This window comes from Vicugna pacos, chromosome 34 (assembly GCF_048564905.1).
Source record: "Vicugna pacos chromosome 34, VicPac4, whole genome shotgun sequence".
In the NCBI taxonomy this organism is placed as follows: Eukaryota; Metazoa; Chordata; class Mammalia; order Artiodactyla; family Camelidae; genus Vicugna; species Vicugna pacos.
In genome coordinates this window covers 18,544,654-18,560,082 of record NC_133020.1, presented here as the reverse complement: position 1 = coordinate 18,560,082, position 15,429 = coordinate 18,544,654, and the positions used below count along the sequence as shown (strand labels likewise).

Below are 15,429 nucleotides of genomic sequence, written 5' to 3'. Positions count from 1 at the left end.
TGGAGTCACAGATTTGGGTGTTGCCAAGCCAGTGTGGTCTTGGTTTGGACAAGGCACCCAGAGCATGCGTGGAAGTCCTGCCTTGAGACTCCCCTTAGCTTCCAGGTCTCAGGATGAAGCCAACTTCCTCACTCTGCCGTTTGGAGACCCGTTCTTGGCTGAGTAGGCAAAGTAGATAATTGATCATCATCATCATTATTTATTATCGTTTATTAAAGATCGTTACCCAGCGGCCCCTCCCTTGTGATACTGTTAACTTCCAGCTGGGTAGCACTTGGCAGGTAACACATACGCTTGACACAGAAACCCAACCCAGGAGGAAGGTGGAGCTCAGTGGTGGAGCACGTGCGTAGCATGCACGAGGTCCTGGGTTCAATCCCTAGGACTTCCATTTAAGAAATAAATAAATAAATAAATAAATAAACCTAATTCCCCCCCCCCAAAAAAACCCAACCCAAACATGAGGCATTAATCTAGACCCAGCAGCTTCCCCCTCTGGGGACCGTTACTCTCTGCGGCTGAGAGTTTAATGGCAGCCATACCCACAACTGTCCGTGTAGCTGAAGGGACCTTCCCTTGTGTGTTTCCACACTTGGCAAATGGAGTGGACACAGATGCAGAAAACCAAAATCAAAATATCTCAATATTAAATGATACAGTGATTTGGAACTAGCCCCACTGTAACCCATCCTCACCTTGGGAGGCTGCTGTGTGCGTGCATGTGCGCGTGGGTGTGCCTGTGTGTGCGTGTGCGTTAGCGTGTGTGCGTGCGTGTGTGCATGTGTGTGCATGCACCAGCTCTTGCATGCACATCTTTAAACGTCGTGGTGGATGAGTATTCGGGCCCAGAACAAAGACGACTGAATTTACTAGATAAGCACCAGGATGGCCAGTCGCTGGACTGACTGAGATTTTCTCTGCAGACTTTTCCTTGTCCGCCCTCCGGCCATGAAAGAGTTTGTGGTGCGTTAAGGATAGAGTCAGTCTGGGTTTCCTGGGGCTTGTGCCCGCATGCCACGCTCCTTTTCGATCTCTTTGCCGAGAGGGGGCCAAGCCAGAGGGTTGGTGCACATTGCATTGCTTTGACACGCGCCGTGCCTCCCGTCTCCACTGCCCTGGGGCCAGAGGAGGGTACGCTTTGAACGATGTAAAATTCCTCCTCCACCAACTGTGCGAAACCAGCTCCCGGCTTCCGGCTCCCAGCTCAGGGCGGCTCAGTTTGCTTTGGGGGTCTTGGCTCCTCGTCCACTCAGGGGTCTCCAGTCTTCCTTCGCTGGTCTCCGAGAGTGACCTCTTTCAGCAGTTCCTTTGTGAGGGAGGTGAGTCGCCCTTCTGAGGTCTCTGTTTCATTTTGCTTCATCCTTGAATCCGCCTCCTCTGTTACCAGTGTGTCTTGTTTCCACAGGGAAGCCAGCATCCCCTCATAACTGAGGACCTTGTCCGATTTCAGATCGTGGGCGAAGTGTGGGCCATGACAGTCGGTTTCAAAACCCCCGAGTTCAGTAAATTTTAACAAGAGGAACTATGCAGAGTGGCGGGTTTTTTAAGAACGGTAGGAACCCATCTCCCCATCTCTGCTGTTGCCCATATTGACTGTGTGTGATGCAGACCTGCCCACGGGTCTCAAAGGAGGTCTCACCAGATACATCACAGAGAGGGGATCACTTCTGGTGCTGGGGAGTTTAGCCACGCTGGTCAGCATCTTTGGTGACAGCCCTTGGCTTGTTCTCTGATCGCAGCTCAATTTCTCGCCCTCTCTAAAGCTCTATTTTTGTCTCTTTGTGCTTCCTAAGACGGGGGTGTAAGCGTGGCCGCCACGCGGAGGTGCGCAAAGAGCAAAGTGCGCCGTGGACACCCGCACGACCCCGTCCTTACAAGTGCGCTTCCCATCTGCTCCCTCCAGCCGCCCCGAGTCACTCCTTCCCTCCGTCCTTTCACAGGCCTTTCCCTCCCTTGTTGGTTTTGGATGCATCTCACCCCCTGTGAGTTAACCTACACGTTTCCAGTGAAATCTCATCGTGCGGTTTCCAGGTTGCCCACCCCCACGAGGGCTGGGGAGCCATTGGTCTGTCCTCACCAGGGTTTGTAGCGCCCTCCCCTCAAAGCGTCATCTGTGTATTTTAATTAATCTGCCACTTTTTCCTCCCTCCTGCTTCCGGCTCATTAATAAGGAGATTAACCAAAACCAGACCAATCCCCAGCGGAGCCTCCGCCGGGAGCGCTCTCTCCCAGCTTCCAGCCTTGCCAGAGGTCAGAACATCTTCAAGTGGCCCCACTGACTGATTTGAAGGCCTTGGGACCCGTGTTCAGAACAAAGCCAATTTGAATTAATTCTGCAATTAGGATAGAAGAACAAGCCTTGCCAGCCCTGTTACGTGGCCTTAGTTTAATGTTTCCACCACATTCCTTTCCTGTTTGTCATTCTAGTTTGCATCGATCGCCTCCCCACCTCTCTCCCTTCCCCCGAGCCCGGAACAAGATATGAGGGTTATCTGGCAGGATGTGATCTTCTGAGCCTTGGGCGTTTGTCAGAGACCATGTCAGAGCTGCAGAAATTCTCCAAAGAATTAGGTCCTCCTGGTTACATCTGGACAGTGTCCTCGTTAACCCCAGCCAGAAAGCACATTTGCCTCCGGAGGATGTGGCTGAACGAGAAATAATGAAGTCTCTTGAATTTGCATATTAAAAACTTGGCAAATTGGAAAGGTTTTCACATTTGATCTCGTGCCTCCTCCCCCGAGGAAAGCTAGAACAGAGGCTTCATGCCTTCTGTGTAAATCACCCCGATTTCCAGCCCCCGGGCCCAACCCGGGGTCTGAGGTGCTACCTTCAGTCCCTGGACAGGCACCCGCAGAGGCCTGACCTTGGAGAGCATGGAGCCCAGAGGGGACGGGAGGAAACCGAACTTCGTTTACCTTCCTGGGGAAGGAGCACTTTCGTGGGGAATCTGGGGAGGAGGGAGCAGGAGTGGTGACTCTGGAAACTGCTGAGAGCTGCCTGGAGGCTTCTTGGGTTGAGCTCTCTGGCTCCAGGCTTGGAACCCGAGCTTCCTCTAGCACGTGTGAGTGCAGGGACAAGACGGACGGACAGCACGGGGTAATCGTTAAGAGCGTCAGCTCCAGAGCCACATCTGAGTTCTGCTGCTTGTTAGCTGATTATTAAACCTCCCCATGCCTCGGTTTCCCCATCTGAAATGAGGAACGGCAGTGCCTGTCTCAGCGGGGTTGTTACCGAGATGAAAGATGCAAAGTGTGTCGGTACTGGGCACAGAGCATCTCTGTTCTTGGTGATCCCACAGGCCAGGCTAAGAATGTGCTCCGGACACGTGCCATCAGCAAGGTGCCCGAGGACGTGGCCAGGATGCGGGTCGCGGAGAGGAGCGCGGTGGTCGCAGCCCGCATCTCTCGCATGTGGCCAGCCACACCCAGCGTGCCGTGGGCTCAGGTCCTGAACCCCTCTGCTCACCAGCCTCTTCCCCATTTCCGCTGCTTCTTGACTACCTCAGACCCTCCGTGTGTGTTGTGAACGGAGCCAGAAAGGAGGAATCAGTAGTGACTCTCGTTTGAGTATTTTGAGGGATGGTGAAACCTTGCAGGAATGTGGCTCCGGGGACTGAGAAAGCGCCATATGTGGGAAAGCATTTCTAAGGGAGGGAAACAGCATCTGTAAGTTGGTCAGGATCTTGGAAAACTCTGAGCGAGGGAAATGGGCACTGGGGAGCGCGTGGGAAGGGGTCTCGCTGAGGTCTTTAACAGCTCTTTTTCCAATTAGAGCCGAGAAAAGCCTGGGGACCGTGGCCTGCTTCAGAGCCAGCGCTGTATTTTCTTTGGGAGAAGAAGGCAGAGGTGATTGGCTTCCAACCCAGGCTTGGCGGAAGCCCAGACAGAGGCCCAGGCCAGGAAGCAGTGCCTCGGCAGGTTCTGCTCGTAGTAGATGCTCACTCAGTAAATAGCCCAGCGGACTCCACCCCGGGGCGGTCCTGTGCCAGGCGTCGGGGATGCATGGATGAGAAAGACATGTCTGTGTCATCAAAGAGGAAACGCGTGGACAGTGATAACACAGTAGGTTCATGGCTTACATGGGGTCTCTGTGAACCGCGGTCACCCCGGAGAAGGAGCAGAGAAGTCTCTCTAAATGGAAAAAGTCACTGCTGTGCCTTGCCTGGCTTTACCTTTCTTTTCCGCTCCCCCCTTCAACAATGGAGCCAGTCCTCTGCTCCCTGGGGGGGGGGGGTGTGGAGAGCCAGTGGGCCGCGTCTCTGATGCCACAGAGAGCGCAGGTTCACGTTCATCCAACACGTCCAGTGTACCACTCACTGTGTGCTGGACACGATGCTCAGGGCTTTCGCAGAGGTTCCGTTATTCACCCCCTTGACAGTGACCTTGATCACGCACAAGCCACGAGATCCTTGTTGCACTTGAGAACCCAGTGTCTCCGTCAGTCTCTGCATCCTTGAGCCGTCTGACCTTACACAACTCTTATTACCGCTCCAGCTCTCAGTTTCCTTATTTGGGAAAATGAGGTGGTTCCCTGCAGCCCCCTCCAGCTTCAACATCTGTGTTTCGGCGAGTTTTATTAGCAACATTCTTGGCCTTGCTCTCGACGAAAAAGCTGAGAGCAGATTATCAAAGTGAAGTCCACAGGAAGCCGGCTGGGTTTGAATGCAGCCTTGCAAATATTTAGAAACACTTACCAGCCTACAGATGATTTATTCCCACAACGTAGTCCAAAGCATCACGACAAGTTTTGGGATTTGATGGTAAGAAACAGTTCAGATCCAGAAAAGGGTAGGACTGAGGCTAAGGGGCATCTGGGGATTTTTACAGTATTCTTTTTTTTTTTCGGTCCCACCCTTCCCCCACCAGTGTTGACCTGATGTCTGTGCTGAGTTTGGGTGCTTGGGACTTGAAGGGTGTGCAGAGTTTGCTTTGGGGCTCCCAGGGGTGGAGTGCTGGGAACAGTTCTCTGTCGAGAATTGAAAAACGGTAATAAGTCCGCTAAAAGCCAGTCTGCTTCTGCACGGTCGCTGAGCTGTGGCAATCCTTAGCAATGTCGGCGACAGAGTCTGCCTCCCCGCTGGCGCTGACCTCTTCCGCCGTCCTGTTCATTTCACCCACTCCTCGGCCACCGCTGCCCGGGGAAGGAGAGAAGGCGGTCTCAGGGCCCCTGCTCACTGTCCACGACCCCGGGCCCTCCCCGCCGGGGTGCAGCTGAAGTCGTAGCTCCTGCCCACCGCCCGGAACACGGCCCCCTGCCTCCCACGGCTCCGTGACCTTTGCCCCGCCCCTTGATTAACAGTGAGCTTCCACTCTTTACCTGCAAACTGTTTCACCAAGATGGGCCATCTTGGTGATGGGGACCTTGCACTCAGGGTTTAATGCTCTGTGGCTGCCCCCTTGAAATTCTGCAGTATTTTTTCTCTGACTGTGGGTTTTGTAAGAGAAGCCCCAGGGGACAAAGGAGCAGGCCCCAGGGGACAAAGGAGCAGGCCCCAGGCGCTCAGAGCATCACCTCAGACGTGGCGCCGCCTCCTGCCTCCACGCGGCCTCTGAGCAGTGTTTGCACTAGCCCCTGCACGTGAGGGAGCTGGTTCTGCCTTCAGCCACCCTTGGTCCATCTCTGAGTCACACACCCACTCTGTACTCACTGTGGTGTGACCCGAGGGGAGAGGCGGGCACAAGTAGGAAGGAGGGGGCTCCTGATCTGGGAGGAGGGAGCTGGACATGAAGTGCAACGAGGGCTGTGACAGCTGCCACCAGAGCTGTCGGGAAAGCCCTCCGTGGAGATGCAGAGGAGGTGGGGCGTCATAGCTTCTGAACCAGGCGCTGAGGGGTGGGCGGAGTTTCAGCAGGAGAGGCGATGTAAGCAGTGCCAGGTGACCGTCACCTGGGTTGTAACGCTTATGTGGCTGGTGACCAGGGGGCGGGGCTGGAGCGTGGGGCATGGGAGCCCGATGCTAAAATGACACAAAGGGAGGCTGGGCCCAGAGAAACCCCTCTCCACCCTCGTGTGTCTCTCCTCCTCTTTGAACTTCAGTTTGAGTTTTCCTCATCTAGAAAATCAAGGGGTTGGGATAAACGCCCTCGTCCGTCTAACACCCTTTGGTTCCGCCCGTGAAGCACCCCGACCCACCAGCACTTGTCCCAGCGCATCCTGGTCATGAGCTTCCCGTCAGCACCTGGGCTCTGCCTGGGCCCTCCCCCCGCTGACCATACCTGATCTGTCTCCCACGAGCACGTAGCCTGGGCGTTCTTAGTTTACGGTGGCTGGGCTTTGGGGGGACTTAGTAAACTGTTTTTTTGATAGGCTCTCCATCCCGAATTATTTTATTGCAGCTGTATTCTATGTTGGAAGGGAGAGAGGCTGTAATACTAGTGTAATTCTCGCGTGCTCCACGTTTGGTGTCGTTCAAGCATCATTTTGTTGGGCCCACAAGACTGAAGGAAACGTCACTCTGACGCAGGGTTGTGGGGGAGATTAGCTGTCCTGTGGGAACCATTTTCCAAGGATAATACTATTCCTGGGGCCATCTCTAGGGATGGGCGGTAAAGCTAGAATCCTTCTCTCGGCTTTGACCTTGAGGGAGTCAGAGAGTGGTTCCCATGGAAGGAAGGCTGTCCCCTTATCAGAAAGACAGGCCTGGGGCCAGGAGGAGGAAGCTGGAGGAAGGGGACAGCCACGTTGTTGGCCTTTGGGGACAAGAGAGCAGTCTTCAGACACGATGGGGAAAGAGGCCGCGTCTGCGAGCCCCGGGCGCGAGTCAGCGCGGGCGGGCTCCGGCCTGGGGCTGGGTAAGCAGGGCTGATTTTCCGTTTCTGTGCCACCGTTGTGTATTTCCCTTCTGCGTCCCCCTGGGTGCAGGAGTCTTTCTCGAAATACCGGAGGGGGACCAAGGGAATGACTTTATTTTCCGTGCTTAGAGCTTTAAAGCGGAAACGAGAAAGCCCCGGGGGCAGTGAGGTGGTAGCAGTGGTGATCACAGAATGAGCCTCCAGGCCAGGGCTGTGAAGCACGGGGCGCAGGAGGGGCCCCTCGGGCAGCCGCCCCGCCCCACCGGAACAGCCTCCTTCCCGCGCCAGCCCTCGGAAAACCTGGGCTTTGCTCTGATGAGGGAGAGAGCAGCCGTGAGGGTATGTGGAGATCAGCCCTCCAATTCCGCAAGGACTCAGCAGAAAGCCCGAGTCGAGGTCCTCCTGTGGTAACGGAGCGAGAGTGTGGATGCTCGAGATGCTGTTGAAACGAGACAGCAGGGTGAGAACCAGCGCCACTAACAGGAACATTTTGTAATGAGAACTTAAAATTTTAAAAAATCAAAAAATGAACCAGGAATCTTGCTCTTCAGGGCAAGTCCAGCCCATTAATTTGAGCTGTGTCCCCCCACCTTCTGCAAGCAGGGCATTGGGGGAGGGGGGCTGCCGTCTTATGAAGAAGAGAGTCCTGGGGATCAGTTGGGCGCCTTGGCAAGTATGTCCATCGGAGAGCTTGGGAGAGCACCCTGACACTCAGGTCCTCTCACGGAGTGGGTCGTGGCCCACGTGGCCATTTCCAAGGGCAGGCTGGCCCGGCCAAGGACGAGCCGTCTCTGACGCTGCAGTGTAGAGGCAAGTGACCCAACCCCCAGCCTCCGGGTATCTGTGCCTTTGAGAGACCCCAGGGGCTGCAGTAAGGGAGGCAGGAGAGCTCTGATTCCTGCGACAGTTGCAAGGCTGCTGCTGATATTAACCAGTGTACATAATGCATTTATAATTTTCAGGCTCCATTTCTTGGTAGTCTGCCAAGATGGAGTGGCCTGTGGTCTTTTCAGGCTCAAGTGACGTTGAAAGAAGTGTCGGGACATCGTCCACACACAGCAGGCCGCACAGAGTAGCCATCAGATGCAAAGGCAGCCGGTGCTGTCTGTCCGGGGAAGAGGGCGGGGCTGAGTGCCTGGCGGGGCTGAGTGCCTGGCAGGCCTCTGCACCTGTCTCTCTGGGACCTGGGTCCTCAGGAAAGACCTAACTCTTCTATTCTGTAGTTCTTCCAGTAATGTTCTTGGTTTCTTTGTGACAAAGATTATTTCACCCTCTGTCTGTTACTTACACAACACACACACACACACACACACACACAGACACACACACACACACCCCGCTTCCCCTCTCACACAACCAGGATGCTGGAGGAAAGACAGTTAAGCCGAAGGTACTTGGAAGTCTAGGAGGGAAAGGAGGGCTCGTATGAAGCAGTATTTCCCAGAGGAGGGGAAAGAAATAGACAGCCTTGGTCTCTGGACATCACAGAGCAGCTCTGACACTCACCTGGGATGGTGGTACCCTGCTCTCTCTGGGATTTCAGCCTCTCAGGTAGCTGGTCCAGGATGGCATGGACTCAGCAACCCCCGCCTGCTCTTAACCCTTGCGTTTCCTTTTCAGATCTTACAGGTGAACAAGGTGATGTCCATCTTGTTTTATGTGATATTTCTCGCTTATCTCCGTGGCATCCAAGGGAACAGCATGGATCAAAGGAGTTTGCCGGAAGACTCGCTCAATTCCCTGATCATCAAGCTGATCCAGGCCGATATTTTGAAAAACAAGCTCTCCAAGCAGATGGTGGACGTGAAGGAAAGCTACCAGAGCACGCTGCCCAAAGCAGAGGGCCCCCGAGCGCCGGGGCGGGGAGAGCCCGCCAAGTCGGAGTTCCAGCCGGTGGCGGCCGTGGGCCCCGACCTGCTGCGACATCAGAGACGCTACAGCTCCCCCCGGGTCCTGCTGAGCGACAGCACGCCCCTGCAGCCCCCGCCCCTGTACCTCATGGAGGATTACGTGGGCAGCCCCGTGGTGGCCAACCGAACGGCGCGGCGGAAGAGGTACGCGGAGCACAAGAGTCACCGGGGGGAGTACTCCGTGTGTGACAGCGAGAGCCTCTGGGTGACCGACAAGTCGTCAGCCATCGACATCCGGGGACACCAGGTCACGGTGCTGGGGGAGATCAAAACGGGCAACTCCCCCGTCAAACAGTATTTTTACGAGACCAGATGTAAGGAGGCCAGGCCCGTCAAGAACGGTTGCAGGGGAATTGACGATAAACACTGGAACTCTCAGTGCAAAACGTCCCAGACCTACGTCCGGGCGCTGACGTCGGAAAACAACAAACTGGTCGGCTGGCGATGGATACGGATTGACACGTCCTGTGTGTGTGCCTTGTCGAGAAAAATCGGAAGAACATGAATTGGCATCTCTCCTCGTATATAAATTATTACCTTAAATTATATGATATGCATGTGGCATATAAATGTTTCTATTGTTTTTATATATTATAAGTTGACCCTTATTTATTAAACTTCAGCCACCCCACCGTATATAAGCTTTTTTCTCAATAAAATCAGTGTGCTTGCCCTCCCTCAGGCCTCTCCCATCTGTTAAACCTGATTCTGTAAACCCGGCTCCCAGGAGCCGCCCTGTAAAATCTGTGTACACCAGTATTGTCAAGGCCGTGACTGTCGTTTTTAGTAAACTTGTTGAAATCGGCTGATGTTGGAGTGGTGTGTAGACGCAGGGATGGCCCCCCTTCCGGGATGCTTCCCAGTTGATCAGTGAATTCAAAGAACTGCCACCCGCCCCCGTCGCAGGGGTGCCCGGCAGCCGGGAGCCGCAGCCTCAGTTCTGGCCGCAAGCTCGCTGCCCAGAGCCGCCTCGCCTTCGTCCGCTGGCAGTTTTGCCACTGAGAGTTCTGACTTGCTCCGACATTGCCGTCCTGGAACAGTGACAACGAAGCTGGTGGTTGTCGTTTGGAACTTTCTTTCCAGCACATGTTTGGAGATTTGAGATTGTTAAGGGTTGCATTTTTTTTTTTTTGGCTTTGGTTTTTTGTTTCACTTTTTGTCAGTGGTTTTCATCTTTTTAGGCACATAGGGGGAAAAATGTTAACTATTTGTAACAGAATAATTGTACGGTTACCCAGAAGCAGGAACGAGTCATCTGCACACAGAAGAGAGAAACTGGCTCCTAAGAGCTTCTCCTGGCGCTCGGCCTCCCCTGCCTCCGCGGGCCCTTCCTAGAGTTGCCCGAGGAAGAGCCTGGCGCTCGGAGTCAGACCCGGCTTCTCATTCCAGCCCCTCCCCGTGGCTCTGAGAGGGTTTTGCAGGCTCCCTGAGACTAGGCTTCCGTGAGTCAGATGGGGGTCTTGCCTACCCCACAGGGTGCCCACGGTTCAGCCCAGCACCTGCTCCAGGCATCCGAGCGTAGGACAGGCATTCAAGAACGGTGCTCCTTTATCCCTCTCCTTCCTCTCCCTCTGTATCATTTTTGGTCGATTCATCACTCTGAGATGTAAAAAGCCCATTTGGAAGGAACCTTCCAGGCGCCTTCTGATCCCAGGAGGGGGCAATTGGTGACGCAAGCCAGAGGTGCACTAGTGATGCCCTCTGCGCGATCTTCCCCCTGGAAACAGTTCATCATCTGGGGTCTGGAGCCCGAGGACCCCCATCTCCGGTCTGGTCAGAGGCTCGAGGTACCCACGAGCCCACGACGGTCACTGCATTACTGCCCTGAAACCCTGTCTGGTCACTTTCCTGATGCCCCACCTTCCTCTAAGGCCACTTGCGCCATCTCTGGAGCGGCCTGTGCCCTGAGAGCTTGCTCTGACACATACCTGATAGAATCTGTGTCCTTTACGTGCTCGGCCAATAGCAGTGGCTTTGGTGAGAGCATTGACACTCTGCACTCCGTTCCAAGGGCCCACAACCCCATGGCAAGAAATGAATGTACCATGTGCCCACCAGGTGCCAGGCACTTTCAAACACTGCCACCTGCCCTTAGTTGTCACACATTCTTCAAGGTAGAGATTGTCATCTTCAATGTACAGGTGATGAAACTGGGGCTTGAGGATTTAACATGCCGATGGCCCCAGAGCAGGGGGGTGGCAGAGGGGAGATGTAAATCTAGGCTTGAAGGATGATGTGGTCCTGTCTTCTTATCACTGGTCCCCACCTCCTGCAGCTTTGCATTCAGAATGAACAGCGTGGTCCTAGGGAAATGGAAGCTTCATTCTCTGCACGGAAACCTTTGGAAGCCCAGGCTTCATGAGCTGCATTGAGAACACAGTGAACCCTGCGATGGGATTCTGAGAGTCTTACTTTTTTTTTTTTTTTTGCCAGCCAGTAAACTTTAATGTTAGTTACTAATTTCACACACTACAACAGAAAAATTGCAGCCCCCCCCACCTCCTCCTTATAAGATAAGCCCCTGGGATCTGAGCCCCAGCAGGGTGAGTGTCAACCATGTGGAGGAAGCTGGGATTCTGGAGTAAATGATCACAAAGCAGGAAGGGAAGAGCACAAGTCCGGCTGTCCCCCAGGGGCCGGGAGGCCGGCCTGGGCAGCGGGTCTGTCTGTGCGTGGGACAAGGCTCAGTGCCAAGCCAGAGGTGCTGGTGCACGGACGCCCCCGGGAGGACACCTGCTCTCAGGTTGGAGTTGAGGGGCCCTTCTGTTCCCCCCTGGAACTTCTACTCCAGATGGGCTTAGGGCTCGCCTAGAGGGTCTGGCTGCCTGGGGAGGTGGGCTTGGGCGACAGACCTCAGAGCCTGGCCTGGAAGAAGGCACAGTTCCCAGAGAGCAGGGCTGCGTCCTAGGCCCCACCGTGAATGGAAGGAGTTTCCTGCATGTCCAGAGTGAGTCTGGAATAGCATCCTTCCCCGGTAAGTACCGCTCGGGGGAGAAAGTGAACGTGGAGGTGATGGAAGCAGGCCTGGAAGGAGCTCCGGGCTCCCGGCCGTGTGGCAGCTCTGCCTCTCCCGTGCTGGGGGCACAGTTCCCCTTCCACCACTGTACTGGCATCAAAGGTCACAGAAGGACTGCAAAGCCAACGTGTTCAACTCCGGGGCCAGAGTAGAGCTTCCGACAAGTTCCATCCAACGCATGTGTTTGCCGTGGTCCTGGGGGACAGCCACCTCACCTCTGAGACAGGCGGGCCCTGGAGGGCCGGAGTCCAGCTCCTGGAGACACTCTCACTCTCCCTCCTCTTCCCTGGGTGCCTGGCTTTGGCCGGAGCTGGGTTAAACAGAGACGTGTGTTGCAGTGTGAGGAACTTGTCTGGCTAGAAGGCAGGTCCTGGCCCGGCTTTCTTGCCGGTAGTCGCGTGACCTTGGCTAACTCACCTGTCCCAAAGCGGGCGTTTCAGAATCACGAGCTCCTGCTGCAGAGACGGCCAGCGTCCAGACCTCACGTCCTCCCTTCCTCCATGAACGCCACGGTCAGAAGCCCTGTTGGCCATTGGCCGCCTCTCTGCTCTCTCATCAGCCTCTAAGATACCCCTTCTCCGGGCTGTGTCAGCTTGAACAAGTTACTTAACCCCTCTGAGCCTTGTTTTCCCTGTCTCTAAAATGAGGATGGTGCCTCCTTCATAAGATCGTTTTGCGATGTCACAAGAACATCCCGGTCCTGGCCCACCTGTCCGAAGCCCCCAGAGTGTTACATTAAGTTTGGGGAGATTTTCAGGAGCCCTCACTCTGGGATTCTGGTAGGAATTTCCAAACTTCACAGCAGGAGGACGAGTCCTAATTGAAGAGTCTAAATCATCTTCCTCTAGGGGTGCAGTCCCCTGGGTAGCGTTCACCCCCCTGCCTTCTATGGGTCTCTCGACCCCTTCTCAGCACAACTGCCAGCCACCCACGTGATCTTCTAGAGAGAGTGTGTGGGTGTGGGGGGTGGCGGGTTGGTCCTTCTTGCAAATTTACGGGACATCTTTGTTCTTGTATTGTCCGTCCGTCTGTCTGTCTCAGTAGTGTCTGGCAGTATCTTTTCCGGGTTGGTGACTTAGGATTTGGCATTTTTGAGGATCTTTTGGCTGTTCTTCCCTCCCCCACACAGGCGTGTGTGTGTGTGTACGTGTGCTTTCTAGTTCACTTAGCGTGAAAACCCTCCACTGAGGCTGGGAGAAACCATCCATGTTTATTTTATCACCTCCAAAGATGTGTGCAAGAATGAAGTCTGTGGCGTCCATTCACAGCGACCTGGAGATCTGTCTGTCATCCCCCAGGCTCCGAGCTCAGGTGGCCCCAGGCTGTGCAAAGCCACACAGGCTCCTCCGCCAGGCCCGGCCTTGCCCCACCAGCCACGGCTCTGCACAGCCTCAGCCAGTGGCCTCGGAAGCCTGGCCAGGCGCCAGCTGTCTCGAGCACCCAGCCCACCCCCCACCCCCCACCCCCCTGGCCCCAGGGCCCTGAAAGTGCTCCTTCCAAAACCCAGGAAGAACCACAGCCCCAGGAGATTGATTCTCTCAACTGGAACCTCTTCAGCCCAAACCTCTTCCTCAGAGTCCCCGCCCCCGATCGAAGGAGACCCTGGCTCACACGTGCACCCCCAGTTCTGGTGGGCTGGTGGGTTGCTCACAAGACCCACGTGCTTCATCACAGATTGAAATGCAGGTGCTGCTTGCGTGTTGACTGGAACCCCTGGGTTTCTGTTTGGTTCCAGATGGAGGGTGGCCCTGCTGGACAAGGAGACGCACAGCCAGGTGGGAAGCCCCCTGGAGGGCGGTGGGTTTGTCTCCTTCCATCCTGGGCCTGTATTTGGTTACAGGACAAAAGGCCAAGGAGAGCAGCACAGGTGGGTGGGGGGCGCCCAGGAGGCGGACAGGGAAGGCCCAAACACACCAAAAGCCTCTTCTAGAAGCTGCTTCCGCTGAGGAGTCTGGCGGGGGTACACCGCTGCAGGGTCCAGGAATGCCACTGGGTGCACCGGGACAGAAACCTCTGTGGCAAGAAAAGATGAGCGTTTGTTGGGAAATGGTGCGGCACAGCCTGATGAGTCAGGTGGCTTTTCACGTGGAGATGTAGGGAGGTGCTTGCGCGTGTTTCCACGTGTGTGTGTGTGTGTGTGTGTGTGTGTGTAGTTGTTTTGATTCCCCAGTCATTGATGTAGTGCATTTTTTTCAGGAAAGGTAATGCTTGAAAAGAATGTTCCAGAACACGAGTTTAACCTTTAGGAGACAGAGCTGGTAGCCAGCTGGGGAGCATGTGGAAGATGAACATTCTTGGGGCTAGAAAACAGACCGATGGAGGCTGAGGATTTATAGGCAGAAAAGGCAGCGGGCAGATTCCACCAGCCAAAACAGAAGGGGCTGAGGCTGCGGGCCTTCTGATTGGGTAGGAACGTGCTGGAAGCTGGTGCCGGGGGCAGCAGGTGAAGGGTCAGGTCAGACCAAAGAATAAATAATCATAGTTATCATTTCCTGGCCTCTTCCTCCCCTTCCTCCCCTTCCTCGGAAGCACAGGGTACACTCTGGTCGTTTTAACTCTTTTGTGCCATGGAGGACAGCTGTTAAGAAAACTCACTTCCCTGGGGTCGTACAGCTGGTAAGGGGACGTGCCCATCTGGGCGCCCGGGAGGTCTGGGTGGTCTGGAAGTACTTGCTCCGAAGTGTGTGAGGAATTCGGCAACAGAGAGGATGCTGAGCGCCTCAAGGGACCGTGACGGCTGACTTTCAGTGGGGTGTGGGAGTGAGGAGGGTGGCAGGCACTTGACACAATTAGCCATTAAAGGATCAATAAAGCAGGAATTCCCAGCTATCGTCCCACCCGAGGAACTGCCAGGCTCCTCAGCCCAGTGGCTCTCTGCAGCAGGTGGGAAAGAGGAGTGGGTCTCCCACCGCAAACCCCCCAAACCATCCCCCCAGCACCCAGCGACCCGTCAACCACTGTACCCGGGGAGGGCGGTTGGAGCTTCTCCCTGCAGGGTGAAGACCAGCATGGCTGTAATGTGGGGGCTTTGGCAAAAAGCAGAGAGGAATTTCAAATGAGGACAGCATGGTCCCTCCTCCCTTATAATGAGAAATCCATCTTTTATCTGTTCAATACAGTTTTTAAATCTGTTGAATGCCTGCTAGGTACTGGACACCCTGCTTGACTGTGTGGACTCAGCACGAGAGATGTCGTCCCTCCTGGAAGAGCAGTGAGTGGAAAGGATGGGCCTTCAGGTGCAGCTGCTTAGAGTCCCCTTGGTGATGTCCACCTCCTCGCCACAAGCCCCCCTCACAAGGAGCTGGTGCTATTTTAAAACAGCTCTAATTATCTGTTAGAAATACACTCTCTGTGATGAAGCCAAGTCTACACATAAAATAGCTGTAACTAGCTTGTCAACAAAAGGGCTCGAGGAACCCAGAAAATGAGCAACTAAATGCTGCTTAGAACAATCAGGGAAGGCTTCCTTGAGGAGGTGACTGAGCTGGCTCTTAAGGATGAGTAGGAGTTTGACAGGGAGGAATGAGGGGAGGGATATTGCAGATGGAGGAACAGCGTTCAGAAGTGCAGGATGGTGAAAGAGTCTAACACATGAAGAGAAAAGTGAAAGGTTGGGGTAATGAGAATTATGTGACTGCAGGAAGCTGGAGAGAAGAGATGGGAGCAAATAATTCAAGGCTGTAACATTTGAATCTGATCGTTTGAGGACCCT

The 15,429-nt window shown here is 54.8% G+C and overlaps 1 protein-coding gene across 2 annotated transcripts in view; it reads left to right on the top strand.

The window, feature by feature from the left end:
- Positions 1-9,504, top strand: part of NTF3 (neurotrophin 3) — a 62,827-nt gene extending 53,323 nt beyond the window's left edge. For both annotated transcript variants that reach the window (XM_031670757.2, XM_072954316.1), the window contains exon 2: positions 8,412-9,504. In XM_031670757.2, coding sequence (XP_031526617.1) covers positions 8,412-9,206 — 795 coding nt within the window. In that variant the 3' untranslated portion in view covers positions 9,207-9,504. The remainder of the gene's footprint in view (positions 1-8,411) is intronic.
- Positions 9,505-15,429: the final 5,925 nt, after the last annotated feature.